This window comes from Pristiophorus japonicus, chromosome 16 (genome assembly GCF_044704955.1).
Source record: "Pristiophorus japonicus isolate sPriJap1 chromosome 16, sPriJap1.hap1, whole genome shotgun sequence".
Taxonomy (NCBI): domain Eukaryota; kingdom Metazoa; phylum Chordata; class Chondrichthyes; family Pristiophoridae; genus Pristiophorus; species Pristiophorus japonicus.
In genome coordinates, this window is record NC_091992.1 from 102,282,938 (window position 1) to 102,299,859 (window position 16,922).

Here is a 16,922-nt window from a genome sequence, read left to right on the forward strand (position 1 = left end):
TCACTGGAATATATTTTTGTTGAGCACTGTGAAAGAGCTCCTTAAAAGTCCTCCACTGTTCCTCAATTGTGCCACCGTTTAGTCTGTGTTCCCAGTCTACTTTAACCAACTCTGCCTTCATCCGACTGTAGTCCCCTTTGTTTAAGCATAGTACGCTCGTTTGAGACACTACTTCCTCACCCTCAATCTGTATTACAAATTCAATCATACTGTGATCACTCATTCTGAGAGGATCTTTTACTCGGAGATCGTTTATTATTCCTGTCTCATTACACAGGACCAGATCTAAGATTGCTTGCTCCCTTGTAGGTTCTGTAACATACTGTTCTAAGAAATAATCCTGTATGCATTCTATGAATTCCTCCTCAAGGCTAACGTGCGATTTGATTTGACCAATCGATATGTAGGTTAAAATCCCCCATGATTACTGCCGTTCCTTTTTCACATGCCTCCATTATTCCCTTGATTATTGTCCGCCCCACCGTGAAGTTATTATTTGGGGGCCTATAAACTATGCCCACCAGTGACTTTTTCCCCTTACTATCTCTAATCTCCACCCACAATGATTCAACATTTTGTTCATTAGAACCAATATCGTCTCACAACTGCCCTGATGTCATCCTTTATTAAGAGCTACCCCACATCCTTTCCCTCCTTGTCTATCTTTCCGAATTGTCAGATACCCATGTATGTTTAATTCCCAGTCTTGGCCACCCTGCAACCACGTTTCTGTAATGGCCACCAATTCATACCCATTTGTAATGATTTGTGCCGTCAACTCATTTACTTTATTTCGAATGCTGCGTGCGTTTAGGTAGAGTGTTTTAATAGTTTTTAAACCATGATTTTTAGTTTTGACCCCTCCTGCAGCCCCTTTATATTCATGCATATTGTCCCTTTCTATCACCTTGTGGTTTACACTTACCCCAGTGCTACTCTGCTCTGTTGCCTCCTGCTTTTTGCATGTTTTCTTGGGGTTCTGTTCATCTGAGCTCTCATCCACTCTAGCTCAGAGCCCTCTCCTGGGTTCCCATCCCCCTGCCAAGCTAGTTTAAAGCCCTCCCAACCGTAATATCAAAACCACAAACGAGAACATTGGTCCCGTCTCTGTTGAGGTGTAACCTGTCCGACTTGTACAGGTCCCACCTTCCCCAGAAGCGGTCTCAATTGTTCAGGAAACTAAAGCCCTCCCTCCTACACCAACGCGAGAGTGGAGAGCACCAGCTCCAACTGTCGCAGGAGAGAGAGAGAGAGAGAGAGAGAGAGTGAGTGGAGAGCACCAGCTCCAACTGTCGCAGGAGCGAGAGTGGAGAGCACCAGCTCCAACTGTCGCAGGAGAGAGAGAGAGAGAGTGAGTGGAGAGCACCAGCTCCAACTGTCGCAGGAGAGAGAGAGAGTGAGTGGAGAGCACCAGCTCCAACTGTCGCAGGAGCGAGAGTGAGTGGAGAGCACCAGCTCCAACTGTCGCAGGACACTGGATTCCACCCATCAGAGGAAATAATTTCTCTGTATTGAATCCTTTTATAATTTTAAGCACCTTGATCAGATCACAGCTCAACCCTCTAAACTCAAGTGAATGGAAGTCAAGTTTAAGCAACCTGTCCTCACTATTTCACTGTTTAAGTCCCGGCATAATTCTGGTGACTCTGCGCTGTCGTCAATATCTTTCCTGAGTTTCAGTGCCCAAAAAGCAGCATTACAGACAGTCCAACAAAAAACCCGGGACCGAAAGAACAGGTGGTGGGTGAAGAAAGCACAGCAGATACAGTAGCTGGCTGACAACCATGATGTGCGAGGATTCTTCATCGCAGTCAAGGCCACCTACGGGCCAAACACCCAAGGCCCCACCCCACTGCTGGCCAAGAACGGGGAAACATTCATCAAGGACACCAAGGCTGTCAGGGCTGGAAGGAACACTTCGAAGATCTCCTCAACCGAGACTCTACATTTGACTCGAGTGTTCTCGACTCCATCCCGCAGCATGCTACCCGCCACCACCTCAGTGAGACCCCAACACTGAACAAGGTAGAAAAAGCCATAAGACATCTTAAAAACAACAAGGCTACAGGTGCGGATGGAATCCCTGCTGAGGCATTGAAGTATGGCGGAGGCGCACTGCTGGCGCAAATACACTACCTCATCTGGAGGGAGGAGAGTATGCCGGGGGATCTCAGAGATGCAATAAATGTGACCATCTTTTTAAAAAAAAAAAGGACCAGTCCGACTGCGGCAACTACAGAGGAATCTCCCTGCTATCAGCCACTGGGAAAGTTCTCAACCGTCTTCCCGTGGCCGAGGAGCTCCTTCTGGAGTCAGTGCGGATTTTGTCCCCTATGGGGCACAACGGACATGATTTTTGCAGCATGACAGCTGCATGAAAAATGCAGAGAACAGCACCAGCCCTTATTCATGGCCGCCTTCGACCTTACAAAGGCCTTTGACACTGTCAACCACGAGGGTCTATGGACTGTCCTCCTCCGTTTCGGATATCCCCAAATTTTCGTCATCATTCTCCGCCTGCTCCACGACGACATGCAGGCCGTGATCCTTACCAACGGATTCATCACAGACCATATCCACGTCCGGACCGGAGTCAAACAGGGCTGTGTCATCGCCCCAACCCTCTTCTTAAACTTTCTCGCCGCCATGTTCCACCTCACAGTCAACAAGCTCCCCGCTGGAGTAGAACGAAACTACAGAACCTGTTCAACCTTCACCTTCTCCAGGCCAGATCCAAGACCACCCCAACCTCTGTCGTCGAGCTACAGTACGCTGACGACGTCTGCATCTGCGCACACAGAGGCTGAACCCCAGGACATAGTCTACGTATTTACTGAGGTGTACGAAAGCATGGGCCTAATGCTAAACATCCGTAAGATAAAGGTCCTCCACCAGACTGTCCTCACTGCACAGCACTGCCCCTCAGTCATCAAGATCCATGGCGCTGCCCTGGATACCGTGGACCACTTCCCATATCTCAGGAGCCGTCTATCAACAAGAGTAGGAAACGACGACGAGACCCAACACTGCCTCCAGTGCACCTGTGCAGCCTTCGGCCGCCTGAGGAAGAGTGTGTTTGAATCCTGCATCCCTTTTTGGGCACTGAAACTCAGGAAAGATATTGGTGATAGCGCAGAATCACCAGAATTATGCCGGGGCTTAAACAGTGAAATAGTGAGGACAGGTTGCTTAAACTTGACTTCTATTCACTTGAGTTTAGAGGGTTGAGCAGTGATCTGATCAAGGTGCTTAAAATGATAATAGAATTCAATACAGAAAATTTATTTCCTCTGATGGGTGGAATCCAGAACAAGAAGGTTTCATAAGGTTAGAGTTGGGCTATTTAGGCATGAAATCAGGAAGCACTTTTGCCACACAAAAATCAATGGAAATCTGGAACTTGCTCCCCCAAAAGCCAATAGCTGTTGGGTCAATTGAAATTTTTGAGACCGAGATCGCTAGATTAGATTTTTGGATAAGCGTATAAAGAGATTTGGACCAAACACAGGGAAATGTCGTTGAGGTAAACATCAGCCATAATCTAATTGAATAGTGGAACAGGCTCGAGGGGCTGATTGGCCTACTCATGTTCTTGTGCTTTACAGGCTGGCACAGTTCTCGCTGTTAATTGCAAGAAGATGCATTCCCCCTGTTCCAAAATATAGTCCACCCCACAACAAACCTGTGAGTGATATATCTCTAGAATATTGTTTGGAATTGATAGTTGTCCAAGGAGATATAAATAGGCTAACTCAGAATGGGGTCAAAGTTAATAGCAGCCCCCTCTCAAAGCCCCACCATGGGATGCAAACTAACAAAATCATCTTTCCGCGTTGGTAAGGTTCTGCCCAACTTCAGGGATGAATGAATGTCAAATTATTTGATCCTGATTCTGGCGTGTGTCTAACAACCATACCCAATTCCAGTATATAAAATTAATTTGGGCAGACTCAACCCAACTTATACTGCCCATTAAAAGGCATTCATTGGCAATCTCATTCGGAGACCAGCAGTGGCCAGTGTCCAAATGAACTGGGAGTTGCTCATTTGATGTTGGAGGTGAAGATGGTTTGTTTGTGGCAGGTTAAAAGAAACGTTACTCTTTTTTTTCCTAGCCCGCGCTATTCCTGTCCAGGGTGTGTTTAATCATGACGGTGGTTGTTAAAAGTAGAAAAGTATCCCATTACCTCCCTGAATTTAAATATACACCTTTTTTTGCACGTGGGATCATGCCCATTTGGAGCTGGGCAATGCAAAATGAATTTGGGCAGCTTCTAAAATCACATCCTTGATTTGTTAAAATTGTGAAAGAGGAATGCTGAGTTAGTGGACACTTGCTTTCATGTGCTTTGCCATAGCACTGTGCTGGTCTAAGAAAAGGAAAATGTAGAAAGGAGAAGTAGTAGTTTAGGAGTAAAATAACTTGTTAGCTTTCAGACACTTCAGAGTGCTCCCATACTATTCTCGACTATGCACTTCATTTTTCCCACGAGGAGATGGTGTTGGTCAACATACAGAACAAGGCAATACTCAAATAATTTATTAACTACATAGGCATTTGCATTTTATTGGACATCTATTCCTGTGTTAATAGAATACTAGATTAAAATATCCCATTGCTACAGCTAATAATTCCTTTTAAGTTGTTGTAAATCTAGTAAATGTAGATAGTTTTTGTGCTTAGTAAATCAGAACCATGTCTTAGTTAAACCTCCGTGGGGCATTGGCCACCATGACACTGAGCCATCGATTCTAACGAGGTGTTAATTGCACTCCCTGGTTATGCTGAATGAGTTCATCTCAGTCGCATAGTTGGACTAGCAAAATTGACTTCAGCAGCCCTGGACAAAGGAGGGGCAAATTAAACCATATTCCCACTCTTGAACTTTATCCAGTGGCCTTGCTGGAAAATGAGTGCATTTTGGGTGAAATGAGCATAGTGGATAATCCTTTTAGAACTCATAGATAAACTTTCAGGTGAAGAATGGCCACTTGAGAGAGGTAATGGAGAGCTGCTGGCTCCTACAAGGGAGGAAAATGGAACATTGTGAAAAATTACAAGCAACCACTTTGAATAATCTGTACTGTCAATAGGTTTTTAATGGCCAAAAAATCTTGGCTACACTGCAGTGCTGAGGGAGTGCTGCACTGTCGGAGGTGCAGTCTTTCTGATGAGACATTAAACCGCGACTCTATCTGCGCTCTCAAGTGGACATAAAAATCCCATGGTACTATTTTGAAGAACAGGGGAATTATCTCCGGTGTCCTGGCCAATATTTATCCCTCAATCAACATGAAAAAAAACTAGATTATCTGATCATTATTACATTGCTGTTTGTAGGAGCTTGCTTGTGTGCAAATTGGCTGCCGCTTTTCCTACAACAGTGACTACACTCTAAAAGTACATTATTGGCTGTAAAGCACTTTGAGACTATCGGTGGTCATGAAAAGCGCTATATAAATCCAAGTCCTTCCTTTTTTCCTTTTTCCTTTTTTCTTTTTTTTCTTTCTTTTTTCTTCTCTTCCTTCCTTCCTTCCTTCCTTCCTTACTTACTTCCTTCCTTCCTTCCTTCCTTCCTTCCTTCCTTCCTTCCTTCCTTCCTTCCTTCCTTCCTTTCTATATATTTGTTCTAGCATTCCGAAAAGAGATGGCTGTGAAGAATCTCTGCAACCAGAAACTTCTAATAGCTGGCAAAAGATAATGTCTGACTGACTGGGTTTTCAGTCAACCTGCTATTTGAAATTTGGGTTTGGTTGCATTATAAGGAAAGGAACTATGGTGAGATCTTGCACTGATATCTATGATGGGTAAAGTACAAGAATCAATTATTAAGGATGTCATAGCAGTGCATTTGGAAAGAGGTGACATGATAGGTCCAAGTCAGCATGGATTTGTGAAAGGGAAATCATGCTTGACAAATCTTCTGGAATTTTTTGAGGATGTTTCCAGTAGAGTGGATAAGGGAGAACCAGTTGATGTGGTATATTTGGACTTTCAGAAGGCGTTCGACAAGGTCCCACACAAGAGATTGATGTGCAAAGTTAGAGCACATGGGATTGGGGGTAGTGTACTGACATGGATTGAGAACTGGTTGTCAGACAGGAAGCAAAGAGTAGGAGTAAATGGGTACTTTTCAGAATGGCAGGCAGTGACTAGTGGGGTACCGCAAGGTTCTGTGCTGGGGCCCCAGCTGTTTACACTGTACATTAATGATTTAGATGAGGGGATTAAATGTAGTATCTCCAAATTTGCGGATGACACTAAGTTGGGTGGCAGTGTGAGCTGCGAGGAGGATGCTGTGAGGCTGCAGAGCGACTTGGATAGGTTAGGTGAGTGGGCAAATGCATGGCAGATGAAGTATAATGTGGATAAATGTGAGGTTATCCACTTTGGTGGTAAAAACAGAGAGACAGACTATTATCTGAATGGTGACAGATTAGGAAAAGGGGAGGTGCAAAGAGACCTGGGTGTCATGGTACATCAGTCATTGAAGGTTGGCATGCAGGTGCAGCAGGCGGTTAAGAAAGCAAATGGCATGTTGGCCTTCATAGCAAGGGGATTTGAGTACAGGGGCAGGGAGGTGTTGCTACAGTTGTACAGGGCATTGGTGAGGCCACACCTGGAGTATTGTGTACAGTTTTGGTCTCCTAACCTGAGGAAGGACATTCTTGCTATTGAGGGAGTGCAGCGAAGGTTCACCAGACTGATTCCCGGGATGGCGGGACTGACCTATCAAGAAAGACTGGATCAACTGGGCTTGTATTCACTGGAGTTCAGAAGAATGAGAGGGGACCTCATAGAAACATATAAAATTCTGACGGGGTTAGACAGGTTAGATGCAGGAAGAATGTTCCCAATGTTGGGGAAGTCCAGAACCAGGGGTCACAGTCTAAGGATAAGGGGTAAGCCATTTAGGACCGAGATGCGGAGGAACTTCTTCACCCAGAGAGTGGTGAACCTGTGGAATTCTCTACCACAGAAAGTTATTGAGGCCAATTCACTAAATATATTCAAAAAGGAGTTAGATGAGGTCCTTACTGCTAGGGGGATCAAGGGGTATGGCGAGAAAGCAGGAATGGGGTACTGAAGTTGAATGTTCAGCCATGAACTCATTGAATGGCGGTGCAGGCTAGAAGGGCCGAATGGCCTCCTCCTGCACCTATTTTCTATGTTTCTATGTTTCTATAATCTTTTTAATGGTTCTGGTGATGTATTTGGCAGGGGAATACATATAAGAAGGAACTTAAATTTGTATCCTAGCTGTGCAATGCCAAACCTGCATTTCTTAACTCTCTTTTGTAAGAATTGACATGTTTCGTCTTGAGCATACTTTTTATTTTACAAAGGATCGTATAGTCATTGCAAAACCTATAATTAATCCAAAATATTTTGAAATTCTTTGACAAATCACTTGCCTTTCATTCAGAATTTAAATTCTAACAGGGCATTCTAATTCTGGCAGGGCACGTTGAGAAAGCAGCTAAAAAGGCTTACAGGATCCTGGGCTTCATAAATGGAGGTATTAGTACAAAAGTGTGGAAATTATGATGAACCTGTATAAAACACTAGTTCGGCCCCAAGTGGAGTATTGCGTCCAATTCTGTGCACCACACTTTAGGAAGGATGCACCTTCGAGAAGGTGCAGAAAAGACTTAAGGGAATGATTCCAGGAATGAGGGACTTCCATTACGCTGATAGATTGCAGATGCTGGGGTTGTCCTCCTTGAAGCAGAGAAGATTGAGAGGAGATTTGGTAGAGGTGTCTGGACAGGGTAGATAGAGAGAGACTGTTCCCATTGGCAGAAGGGTCGAGAACCAGAGGACACAGATTTAAGGTGATTGGTAAAAGTAACAAAGCCGACATAAGAAAAAGCTTTTTTACACAGCGAGTGGTTAAGATCTGGAATACACTGCCTGAAAGGGTGGTGGAAGCAGATTTAATTTTATCTTTCAAAAGCGAGTTTGATAATTATCTGAAGGAAAATAAAAATTGTAGGGCTCCGGGGAAAGGACTGGGGAGTGGGACTAGCTGAGAGTCGGCACAGGCTCGATGGGCCGAATGGTTACTGCATGGAAGGCAGCCATTCTATGATTCTAACCTTATGGATATTAATTAGTTGCAAAAATAAACTTTTAGTATACACCAGTTAAAACTCAACAAATCAATCAATAAGGCTAGTAACTACAACCAGCAAAGGCTGAACATGATTTTATTTTGTGCTTGCTTTGTCCCAACATTGTGCCTTAGGGTGTCACCCTTGGCTCAGTGATAGTGTCTCACCTCTTGAGTCAGGAGGTCATGGGTTCAAGCTCCCAGAGATAGGAGCGCATAATGTCGACTGACACTTCAGTGCAGCACTGAGGGTGTAATGCAAATTGGCTGCTGCTTTACCCTACAACACTTCAAAAGTATTTAATAAACCATGAAGCACCTTTTGGAATGTTCTGAAAGGCTTTATGTTCATGCAAGTTTGTTCTTTTTCTTTAAATATAACCTCAGAAAAAGCCCTTTTGCTGCACCGGTGGTTTTTCTGAGCGAGATTGCCAAATTAGGGCCCATTTTCTGCTGTTACTCTGTCCATTAGGAACTGTGCCTGACCAAACTCTTCTGACATGGGAAACTAGTGGTCTGCAGAGAGAGGAAACTTTCATTCCGTCACTGTGCTTGATGGAAAGCCAATCCCATCGATGAAAGGGTAGTGCATCACCCAGTACCCCTGAAATCATTTCAATTAACGTTACACTCAAACTGTTACTTGAACTTTAACCAAAGGAACCTAGTCAGAAAAATGGTCTAAATCTGTTTTTTGTATGAATATGGATCCATCTGTGAGGTGAGGAGGAGGTACAAGAGTCACAAGAATGCGATAAAAACAAATTCAACAAGATACACAAGAAAAGAAAGACTTGGATTTACATAGCGCCTTTCATGACCACTGGACGTCTCAAAGCACTTCACAGCCAATGTACTTTTGAAGTTTAGTCACTGCTGTAATGTAGGAAAAGATGAAAGGATAGACACCCTGACTGTAATACCAGCTGGTGAGTTGCTTTATCAAAGGCATAGGCCGAGATTTTGCTGGTGCTCTGAGGTGGGTCCGCTGTCAAAATCTAAGGTTGACAGCAGGTTGGGATCCCGCTGTGAACCGCCTCCGTGTCAGTTTCCCAATTGCCGGCTCTGCCTGCGCTTTATAGACCCAACACTAAGTGGCGGGTGAGCCAATTGAAATAGTTAAGAGGTTGTTAAAAGGTACTTAAAAGTCATTTTGCCATCTATTTAACGTTTTCCCAGCTTTTGAATGGGTTTCACGGTGCTTGGGGATCACGTCAGGTAAGTAGGTCGGATTTTCAATGTCTCGCCATTCCTCTGAATAGATGATAGCTTTTATACCACTTTTGCAGCTATCATTTCACAGCTGTTCCCTTTCCAATGTTACAAGCTGCAGCCTTCAGGATTTGGAATACACTTTTCAGCTTTAAGGTTGGAAGTGTGTGGAGTTAACATTCTATCCACTGTCATCTCCTTGGAGCAACCTCTCACCACTGACAGATCGCTTCTGACATTTCAACTTCAGATTCCAGCAGCATCAGTGCCCTTCAAAAAATCTCACCTTGATCCTGAATCCCACCACTGTCAGCCTCAACATCACCAGACACACCAGCAACACCAACAACAACTCCAATCTTCTCTGCAATCACCTGATGCTGCTCAGGACACAGGGCATCAGGACACGACCATATTGTTGCTTGGCAGGCCAGGGTTGGCCACACCATTGCTAGATTTACTTCACTTGATATACACCCTGGCTGCCACATGATGCACCAGGTTGGCACCAGTACCATAAAGCATCCCCACAATGCCAAAGCCATTCCTTTCATACTCATCGCCAATGCGGGGATACTGTTATGTCTAACCAGTCACTGCAACTCACTAAGCCAATTCCAAAGGAGCACACAATCTGGCCAAGAAGGCAAGGCAATGAAAATAAAGATTTCAATGTTTGACAACACATTAACAGAAACGTTACATGAGCATTGGCTAAAAGACGCTGTGTGTTGTTAGTTGGTATGATTGAACAAAGATGAGGCTGAGTGTGAGGGGTGGCTGGTGAGATGGCGATATGATAATGTCGCTAGAGAGAGGGATGGGTGGATGTGCAAGGTAAGTTGGTGTGAGTAAGGATGTGCAGGAGTAGGGTAGGGAAGGCAGAGTGATTGTGATGAGTGGCACAGCAGAAGGCAGTTGAGTGTGGCTTTACAGTAAAAATTTTTCATTTTCTGAGATCATTGAAGGGTTTGCGCCATTGCAGCCAGGTCTTCCTGACAACATCCCCGCTTGTGCCCACCCATGCAATGTGCAGCCAGGTTATGTTGATCTCATGAGGAGGTCTCTTCCACCCATTGGAAGAGAACCTCCCTGTGTGCTGTTACTCCCTCCATAAGCATATGGAGGGAGTCATGGGAAAGCCTGGGTGCAGCCGTGCACCTTTGTACAGTGTCAGTGTGTGCAGCACCTCAATGCTGCAGAGCACTGACGGCACCAACTGTCAAAATGAATGTGGACGTGGTCCCTTTAAGGAAACCAGCTGACAATGCATCAACAAATGACGTCATCAGACTCGCTTCCTTTTAAATAGCCAGGATCCTCACAGGGGGGGGGGGTAACAAGCCCCATCAGGTTAAAGTTGTGGGGGAGGCCGGCATGGAGACAGCAAAGGGGTCACCGCTTGGTAGGCAAAATCACAGCCATAAATTTGAAAACCCACTTGCTGGTGAAATTTTCCTGCCCAAAATATGTTTAAAAATTCATGTGAATTTGATCATGTCTATATGACTATCTTTTATTTTCAATAATTGTAGTTATAGAAGTGATTTTTACATGCAAACTGAGAGTGCTTGATTAAAACCCTAATTTCTTTCCACACACGTGTTGGAAAAGAAGCAGAGAGAGACAGAGAAAGTCTTCAATACGAGTGATTTCTGATTCTAGGATTGTTTCCCGTCATAATGGTTAAGTATCTCCATTCTCTTGTTTATGAAGTGATTTTTATGAGCTGTCTTGACGCCCTTCCCAGTGGCCATGACTTGACAACACAAAAACAATGATCACAATTCATGATCTGTGATGTAATTTTTTAAAAATTGAAAAACAAAAAATTCTTGAGCTGAGAAGTAGGGAGTGGTGGCTGAAAAAGTATAGAAGCAGATAAAAGGATGCACTGAATGGAAGTCGAAGCTTTCTCCCTCTGCAGTTTTGAGCACGTTTAAAGCAGCTTTCTGTTGAGGTTGATCAAATAAACTATATTTCCCAGAATTGTTTGCAAACTCTTGACATCTGCACAGATAATGTTGGTTGTTTAATGAAATGTTGAATAGATGTACCTCAGACATCCTCGGGGTCATTCAGAAATATCTCCCAGTAGACAGAAAAGATGAGAAATATTCTGTAACCAGAAATTGCCCTTTTAACAACACAGCAAACCTGTTTGCCCTGCAGAAAGGTGTAAAGATATAACCAAAAAACTGATAAAGCTATCAAAGAAAACAATACACAGCAAAATATATAAATATAAAGCTTTCAGTCCCATACACACACAATACAAACTACACAAAAGGTACTTTGGCTAAAATATACTTGTCCAACTTTGAAAACTACCTATCTAGCAACATAATGTTTACACTAAGCAGGAGTGCTCAGGAAAGCACTGGCTGGCCTGGCCTACTTTGTTTTCCATGCTTCTTGCCAAATGACTCGGCTTGTTGTTTTGATCCGAGAGATGGGTTTATATCAGCCCAAGAGGCAAGATGTTATTGGTTTAGACATTACTTAGTGATTAGTTGTACATTACAAGCCCGAACAATGGATATTCTCCCTCGGGAGACCATAGAATCAACTTGCCATATTTCCTTTGAAGCTGATTCTTGAGAAATGTAAATGCTGAGAAATATTTAAATTTCCATTTTATAAAGGTAATTTTGAATCTTGTGATTCATAATCGAATTATGTAAATGAATAGCAATGGCAACATAGCATAAACATGCATTTAAGATACTATCAAGCTATCATTAAGTTAATGGGATTAAACTATAGTGTGCACTCTAATCAACCTATTGTATTTTATACAAATTTGCATAATTGTTTGTGACATGAACTCAATGTGTGGGGCCATGCTGTTGCACTGGTTAATGGGAGCTTTCGGGAAATGGCCTCAAAATTCACCTCGGCAAAGCAGATTTTTTTTCTCTCTGCATTGCGTAGAGAAATTTATCACATCAAAAATCTTGTTCTTTCCTTCTAAAGCGGTAGTTGTTAGATTATACACTTCTAAGTAACGCTGAAGGGAACTGATGTGTTCTTGTTTATCAGGGTCATGATTCAAGGTCAATAGGATGTGACTAATGTGGATAAATATAATTTACAGCTTTAACTGCGAGGGCTGAATGCCCTTTACAACCCTCAAATATTGTACAATAATGTCTGATTTTAGTTAAGGGAAGACATGTTTGCAGCTGTAAGATGTTTGTAGATTTATGCAGTGTTGCCGAAAATAATTTTTTTTAAAGCCACAAATTTTTTCGGCAGCTTAAATAAGATCTCAAAGCTCCTTTTTAAGCATTTGTACCAAACGAAATGCATCTGGGTTCCTTTGCAGCTACACTGTACTGCCCCCAAGCTGCTGCCTTCCGTTTCAGTGGTGTACCACAATTCCCAGCAGAACAGAGCACCTTTTGATAGGCGTCCCTTTCAGCCAGTTAAATTCCTGACCAGTTCTCTGCTCGCATCTGTGAGGAGGGTGGGCCCTATCCATTCATCCTGCATGCTTTTGCCTTTGGTTGGCTTTGCGTAGTTCAGTGCAGTCAACCCTCACTAAAGTCCAAAAAGTTGTTTTAGTAAGTACTGAAGACAAAACATTCTCGCAGCTTTTTTTTTTTAAAAAGCTGGTGGGATTGTATTGCAAGTTGTTTGGGGGATTTGTATCTGGAGTGAAACTAAATCAGGGACGGAAAATATTTTGGGAAGATGTCTGACATATCAGTAAATGACCAGTTGGAGGGAATTATATCAGATTTTGAAGGTTTGTGACTCTATTCTAATTGATAACTGTGTTAACTTGTGATTTATACATTGGAAATATGGAAAGTAAGTGACTTGCAAGGCAGTAAGGAATGTAATGTCTTTGTGCTTTGTTTAACTCTTGTAAGTGTTACTGTTGACAGTTATAATTTATATGTGGATTCTGTTTACTTCTAAGTTCACCGGTAGAATAACACTTGGATCCGAGTTTAAACAAACTAAATCAGCTTTCTGTAGTTGTATCATGTCTGTAGTGTTAAATATGATGGCTAACTGTAGACCTATTTTTTTTGTTTAAAGCCAAGAACTCGAATCTGTTTAGAACTGCAGCCTTCTGTGAAATGCATCAAACAAGGAGACTAATGCAAGTTAATGCTTCACAGCAGCATTCTTGGCTGTCATTCCTTGGTATTCTGCTCTTGCTCTGACTTCCCCCCCCCCCAAATGCAAACTTCCCTGCAGGATACTACAGCTAACAGATACTTGTTGCATGTGGCGTTTGCTTTCTTTCTTTCCAATATGCCAAGCAAACTATTTTAAAGCGCAGGAAATGGGAATGTTATCCGTTTCTGAATGTGCTGCGTTTCCCTCCGCACATAATAGGGAATCCCTGCAGCACATTTCGATCGAGAGATTCAAAGCGTGTTTGTTTATGAAAGTAAGCAAACTTGAAAGCAGTTGAGCTTTGTTGAAACAGTATTAACATTTTGCAAGTCTTTGTGATCTTGTAATGCAGAGTAAACGGTTCAGGCAATCAACAAGAGCTGGAAACTTGGCAAACCATAAGATTAAGTAGGAGATGGGTGAAATGTCCACGGAGTTTTGAATGCTTGATGCTCAGTTGTAATTCTGGTTCTATCGTGGGAGACACAGACAAACTAGGCTTTTAAGATAGCTTTTTTTTTAAATCCTACGTCATCAGTGACCTTTCAGTGTGTACTGGCAGACATGCTGATCAGTAAAACAGCAGGAAATGCTATAGCCAGGCGCACATTAAGGTCGTGAGTGTTGAATCTGTGCTGATTTTAAATTTTTACTTTTGTTGAAGTGAATATCTGGTACGTTATTTCATCTATTGATGACCTTGGCAGCATGGAAAAAATATTATTGGCTGTGTTCTAGGACACCAAGTGAGTCAATAATGAAACTGTTGCCAGTTGCCAATAGCCACTTAGCAACATAACTGTGATTAGGTTAGATAAATATTAAGTGTCAAAACTAAACGTGTGTCTGTGTAATTTTATATTTAAGGTAGAGTTTGCATATCATAGTAACTTCATTAACCCTTAAATTGCTGATCATTGCATCAGACAATAACAACAACTTTTATTTATATAGCGCCTTTAACGTAGTGAAGCGTCCCAAGGCGCTTCATAGGAGTATTATGCGATTATAAATTTGACACCGAGCCGCATAAGTAGAAATTAGCACAGGTGACCAAAAGCTTGGTCAATGAGGTATGTTTTAAGGAACGTCTTGAAAGAGGAAAGAGGTAGAGAGATGGAAAGGTTTAGGCAGACAGAAGCAAATTTGGTTTAATGTTTCATCCGATAGACAGCACCTCTCGTATTGCCTTAGTACATTTAACTCTTGCTCTTGATTAGACATGGCGTATGACATTAATCCGCACATTCTGACTCCAAAGTCAAGAGTGCCTACCAACTGAGCCAGTCTATAGCCAGTCTGCACACTTCCTTACATCCCCCACACACCAGTTCTGTTGTACCGAAAGAGTTGAGTCCATTTCAATGAAGAATCCATTGATTTAAAAAAAATGTTGTTTATCTACACTATTTGTTATGCACTTTTCCCATTATCAGCATTTTGGGTGGCATGGGCTCTGTTGAGGACCAGAGCACTGGGTGGGGCTGGGCTCAGATGAGAGCAGAGAGGGCACTTGGCCAGGTGGACTAAATCCGAGAGCAAACTGCTTGAATGGCCTACCATGGATGAGGTGGCAGTGAGATGAGATTTGAGTAAGGACGCTCTGGGGTAATTCTCAATTTACCACTGGAGCAGAACACTGGCATTGTGGGTCAGACACCCTTTATACAAACCACCCCATTTTCCTTTCCACTGAAAGTGTTGTAATGTCCTTTAGGGAAAGAAACCTGCTGCCCTCACCCAGTCTGGCCTATATGTGACTCTAGTACCACATCGATGTAATTGGCTCTAAACTGCCCGCTGAAGTGTCCTAACAGGCCACTTAGTTGTATCAAGGAGCAATCAGCAGTTTAAGAAGAGGGCCCATCACCTTTTCAGGCCAACTGAGAGGGGCGATAAATGCCAGTCAAGTCAGCAACACCTACATCCCGAGAGAGATTTAAAAAAAACAGCAGGAAAGTGTTTGTGTTCTGTTGCTTCTGTCGTCCACACTTGGAAAGCATGACGAGAAAGATCACCCATATCATCAGAGCCGTGGTGCTTTCTTCCCTTTTATGTGGTAGTGATTAAACTCATGTCCTCTGATCACTGGTGTTAAAAATATCGAAGTACCCTCAGGCGCACTGTAAGGCCATGTCCTCCTTCTCTTCATTGTTCTCATCCTCTTACCCCCTCCATTTAAAATACCAGAAATAAAATCTCACTTATTGATTTCCCCGTCTGATAGCTCATGAGGTTCCAACAGGCTGCTTCATGCAGTGTGATGCAACCTAGATTTTTGCCAAAATTTCCATATCGGATTCACAATCTCCGAGTAGTTCAGTCAAAGGGTCAAATGAAGGGGAAATTACTTTCCCTTTTCTTCTGCCTCCCTCCACCCCCTTCCCCACCCCCAACTGTCCACTTCTTCAAGCACTCCGTCTATCTCCTAGGAACCAATTATAAAATAACATTGCAAAATCCTGCCAACATATCTGGTGCCTGACTTCTCTGCTGCAGAATTGACTATGGCAGGAATGTCAAACCATATGGAGCTGGGGCTGGATGTAGCTGCTTTAACCATTGAACTACATGTGATTATATAAAAATGTGAGCGTCCCATACTCCAGTTCCAAGTCCATGTTATAGATAAAAATAATACCCTCCCTACACCCCACCCCACCCTCGGCCACAATAAATAAGGGACCTCCCTTATATATGTAACCATTCCAAGCTCCGCATATATAATATAATATATATAAAATCACCATCCTGCTGCGTTCCCTCCCCCCCCACTCACCAATCCTCCCATCCTATGTCTCCTCTGAAACTCTTCAAACTTGCTGACTATGGAGGTCCATTGAAAGTAGATTGTCTAAATCAGGGAGCAGCATGCTGGAAAATTTAAAAAGTTGAAATTGAGCTTAAATCTAAATGATCATTCGCACCACTGCACAAAGATGAAGGTAACCAGCAAGAGCCATGCACAAGCTGAGTCATGCACAAGTCGTCTTGGGTACTAGAAGATCAAGTATTTAATTCGTAGCATTACAGGTTCCAAGTTCTATTTTGATCGAATGGAATTTAATTATAGCAGGAATATCCATACTTCATGGACCATTTGGGTACGTATTCTAGACGCTATGGCCTGCAGTTATAAGGGGAGATCTGCTCGCAGGCAAACTGCCTCAGCACTGCGGATATTCTACAGCTGCCTATTGCTAAACCCATAATGGAGAAGCTAAAGTTAAACATCCTAGATGAGACCAACTATGGTCTTTTCATTTGGAGTCAAATGGTACACAGATGGGACCGAACCTTGAAACCTATGGAACCCTTTAACTGTTCCGATAAAGTGTCAAAATGCTCAAAATCTGGTTGCTATTTTTTTAATCGTTTGAATCATTTTCAATCTTGATATCTCTCAATCTGTTGCCAGGTACCTGATACCATGTGTGCCTATTAATGTTACTGCTGGTCCAA

General features: G+C 42.9%; 1 protein-coding gene across 3 annotated transcripts in view; it reads left to right on the forward strand.

The window, feature by feature from the left end:
* Nucleotides 1-16,922, forward strand: part of LOC139226687 (septin-9-like) — a 291,693-nt gene that overhangs the window by 111,579 nt on the left and 163,192 nt on the right. The window contains exon 1 of one of the 3 annotated variants that reach the window (XM_070857621.1): nucleotides 12,899-13,077. The exons of the other annotated variants lie outside the window; for them this stretch is intronic. Within the exon in view, the coding sequence (XP_070713722.1) occupies nucleotides 13,023-13,077 (55 nt within the window). The 5' untranslated portion in view covers nucleotides 12,899-13,022. Of the gene's footprint in view, nucleotides 1-12,898; nucleotides 13,078-16,922 lie in introns of those variants that run through there. 3 annotated transcript variants of the gene reach the window in all.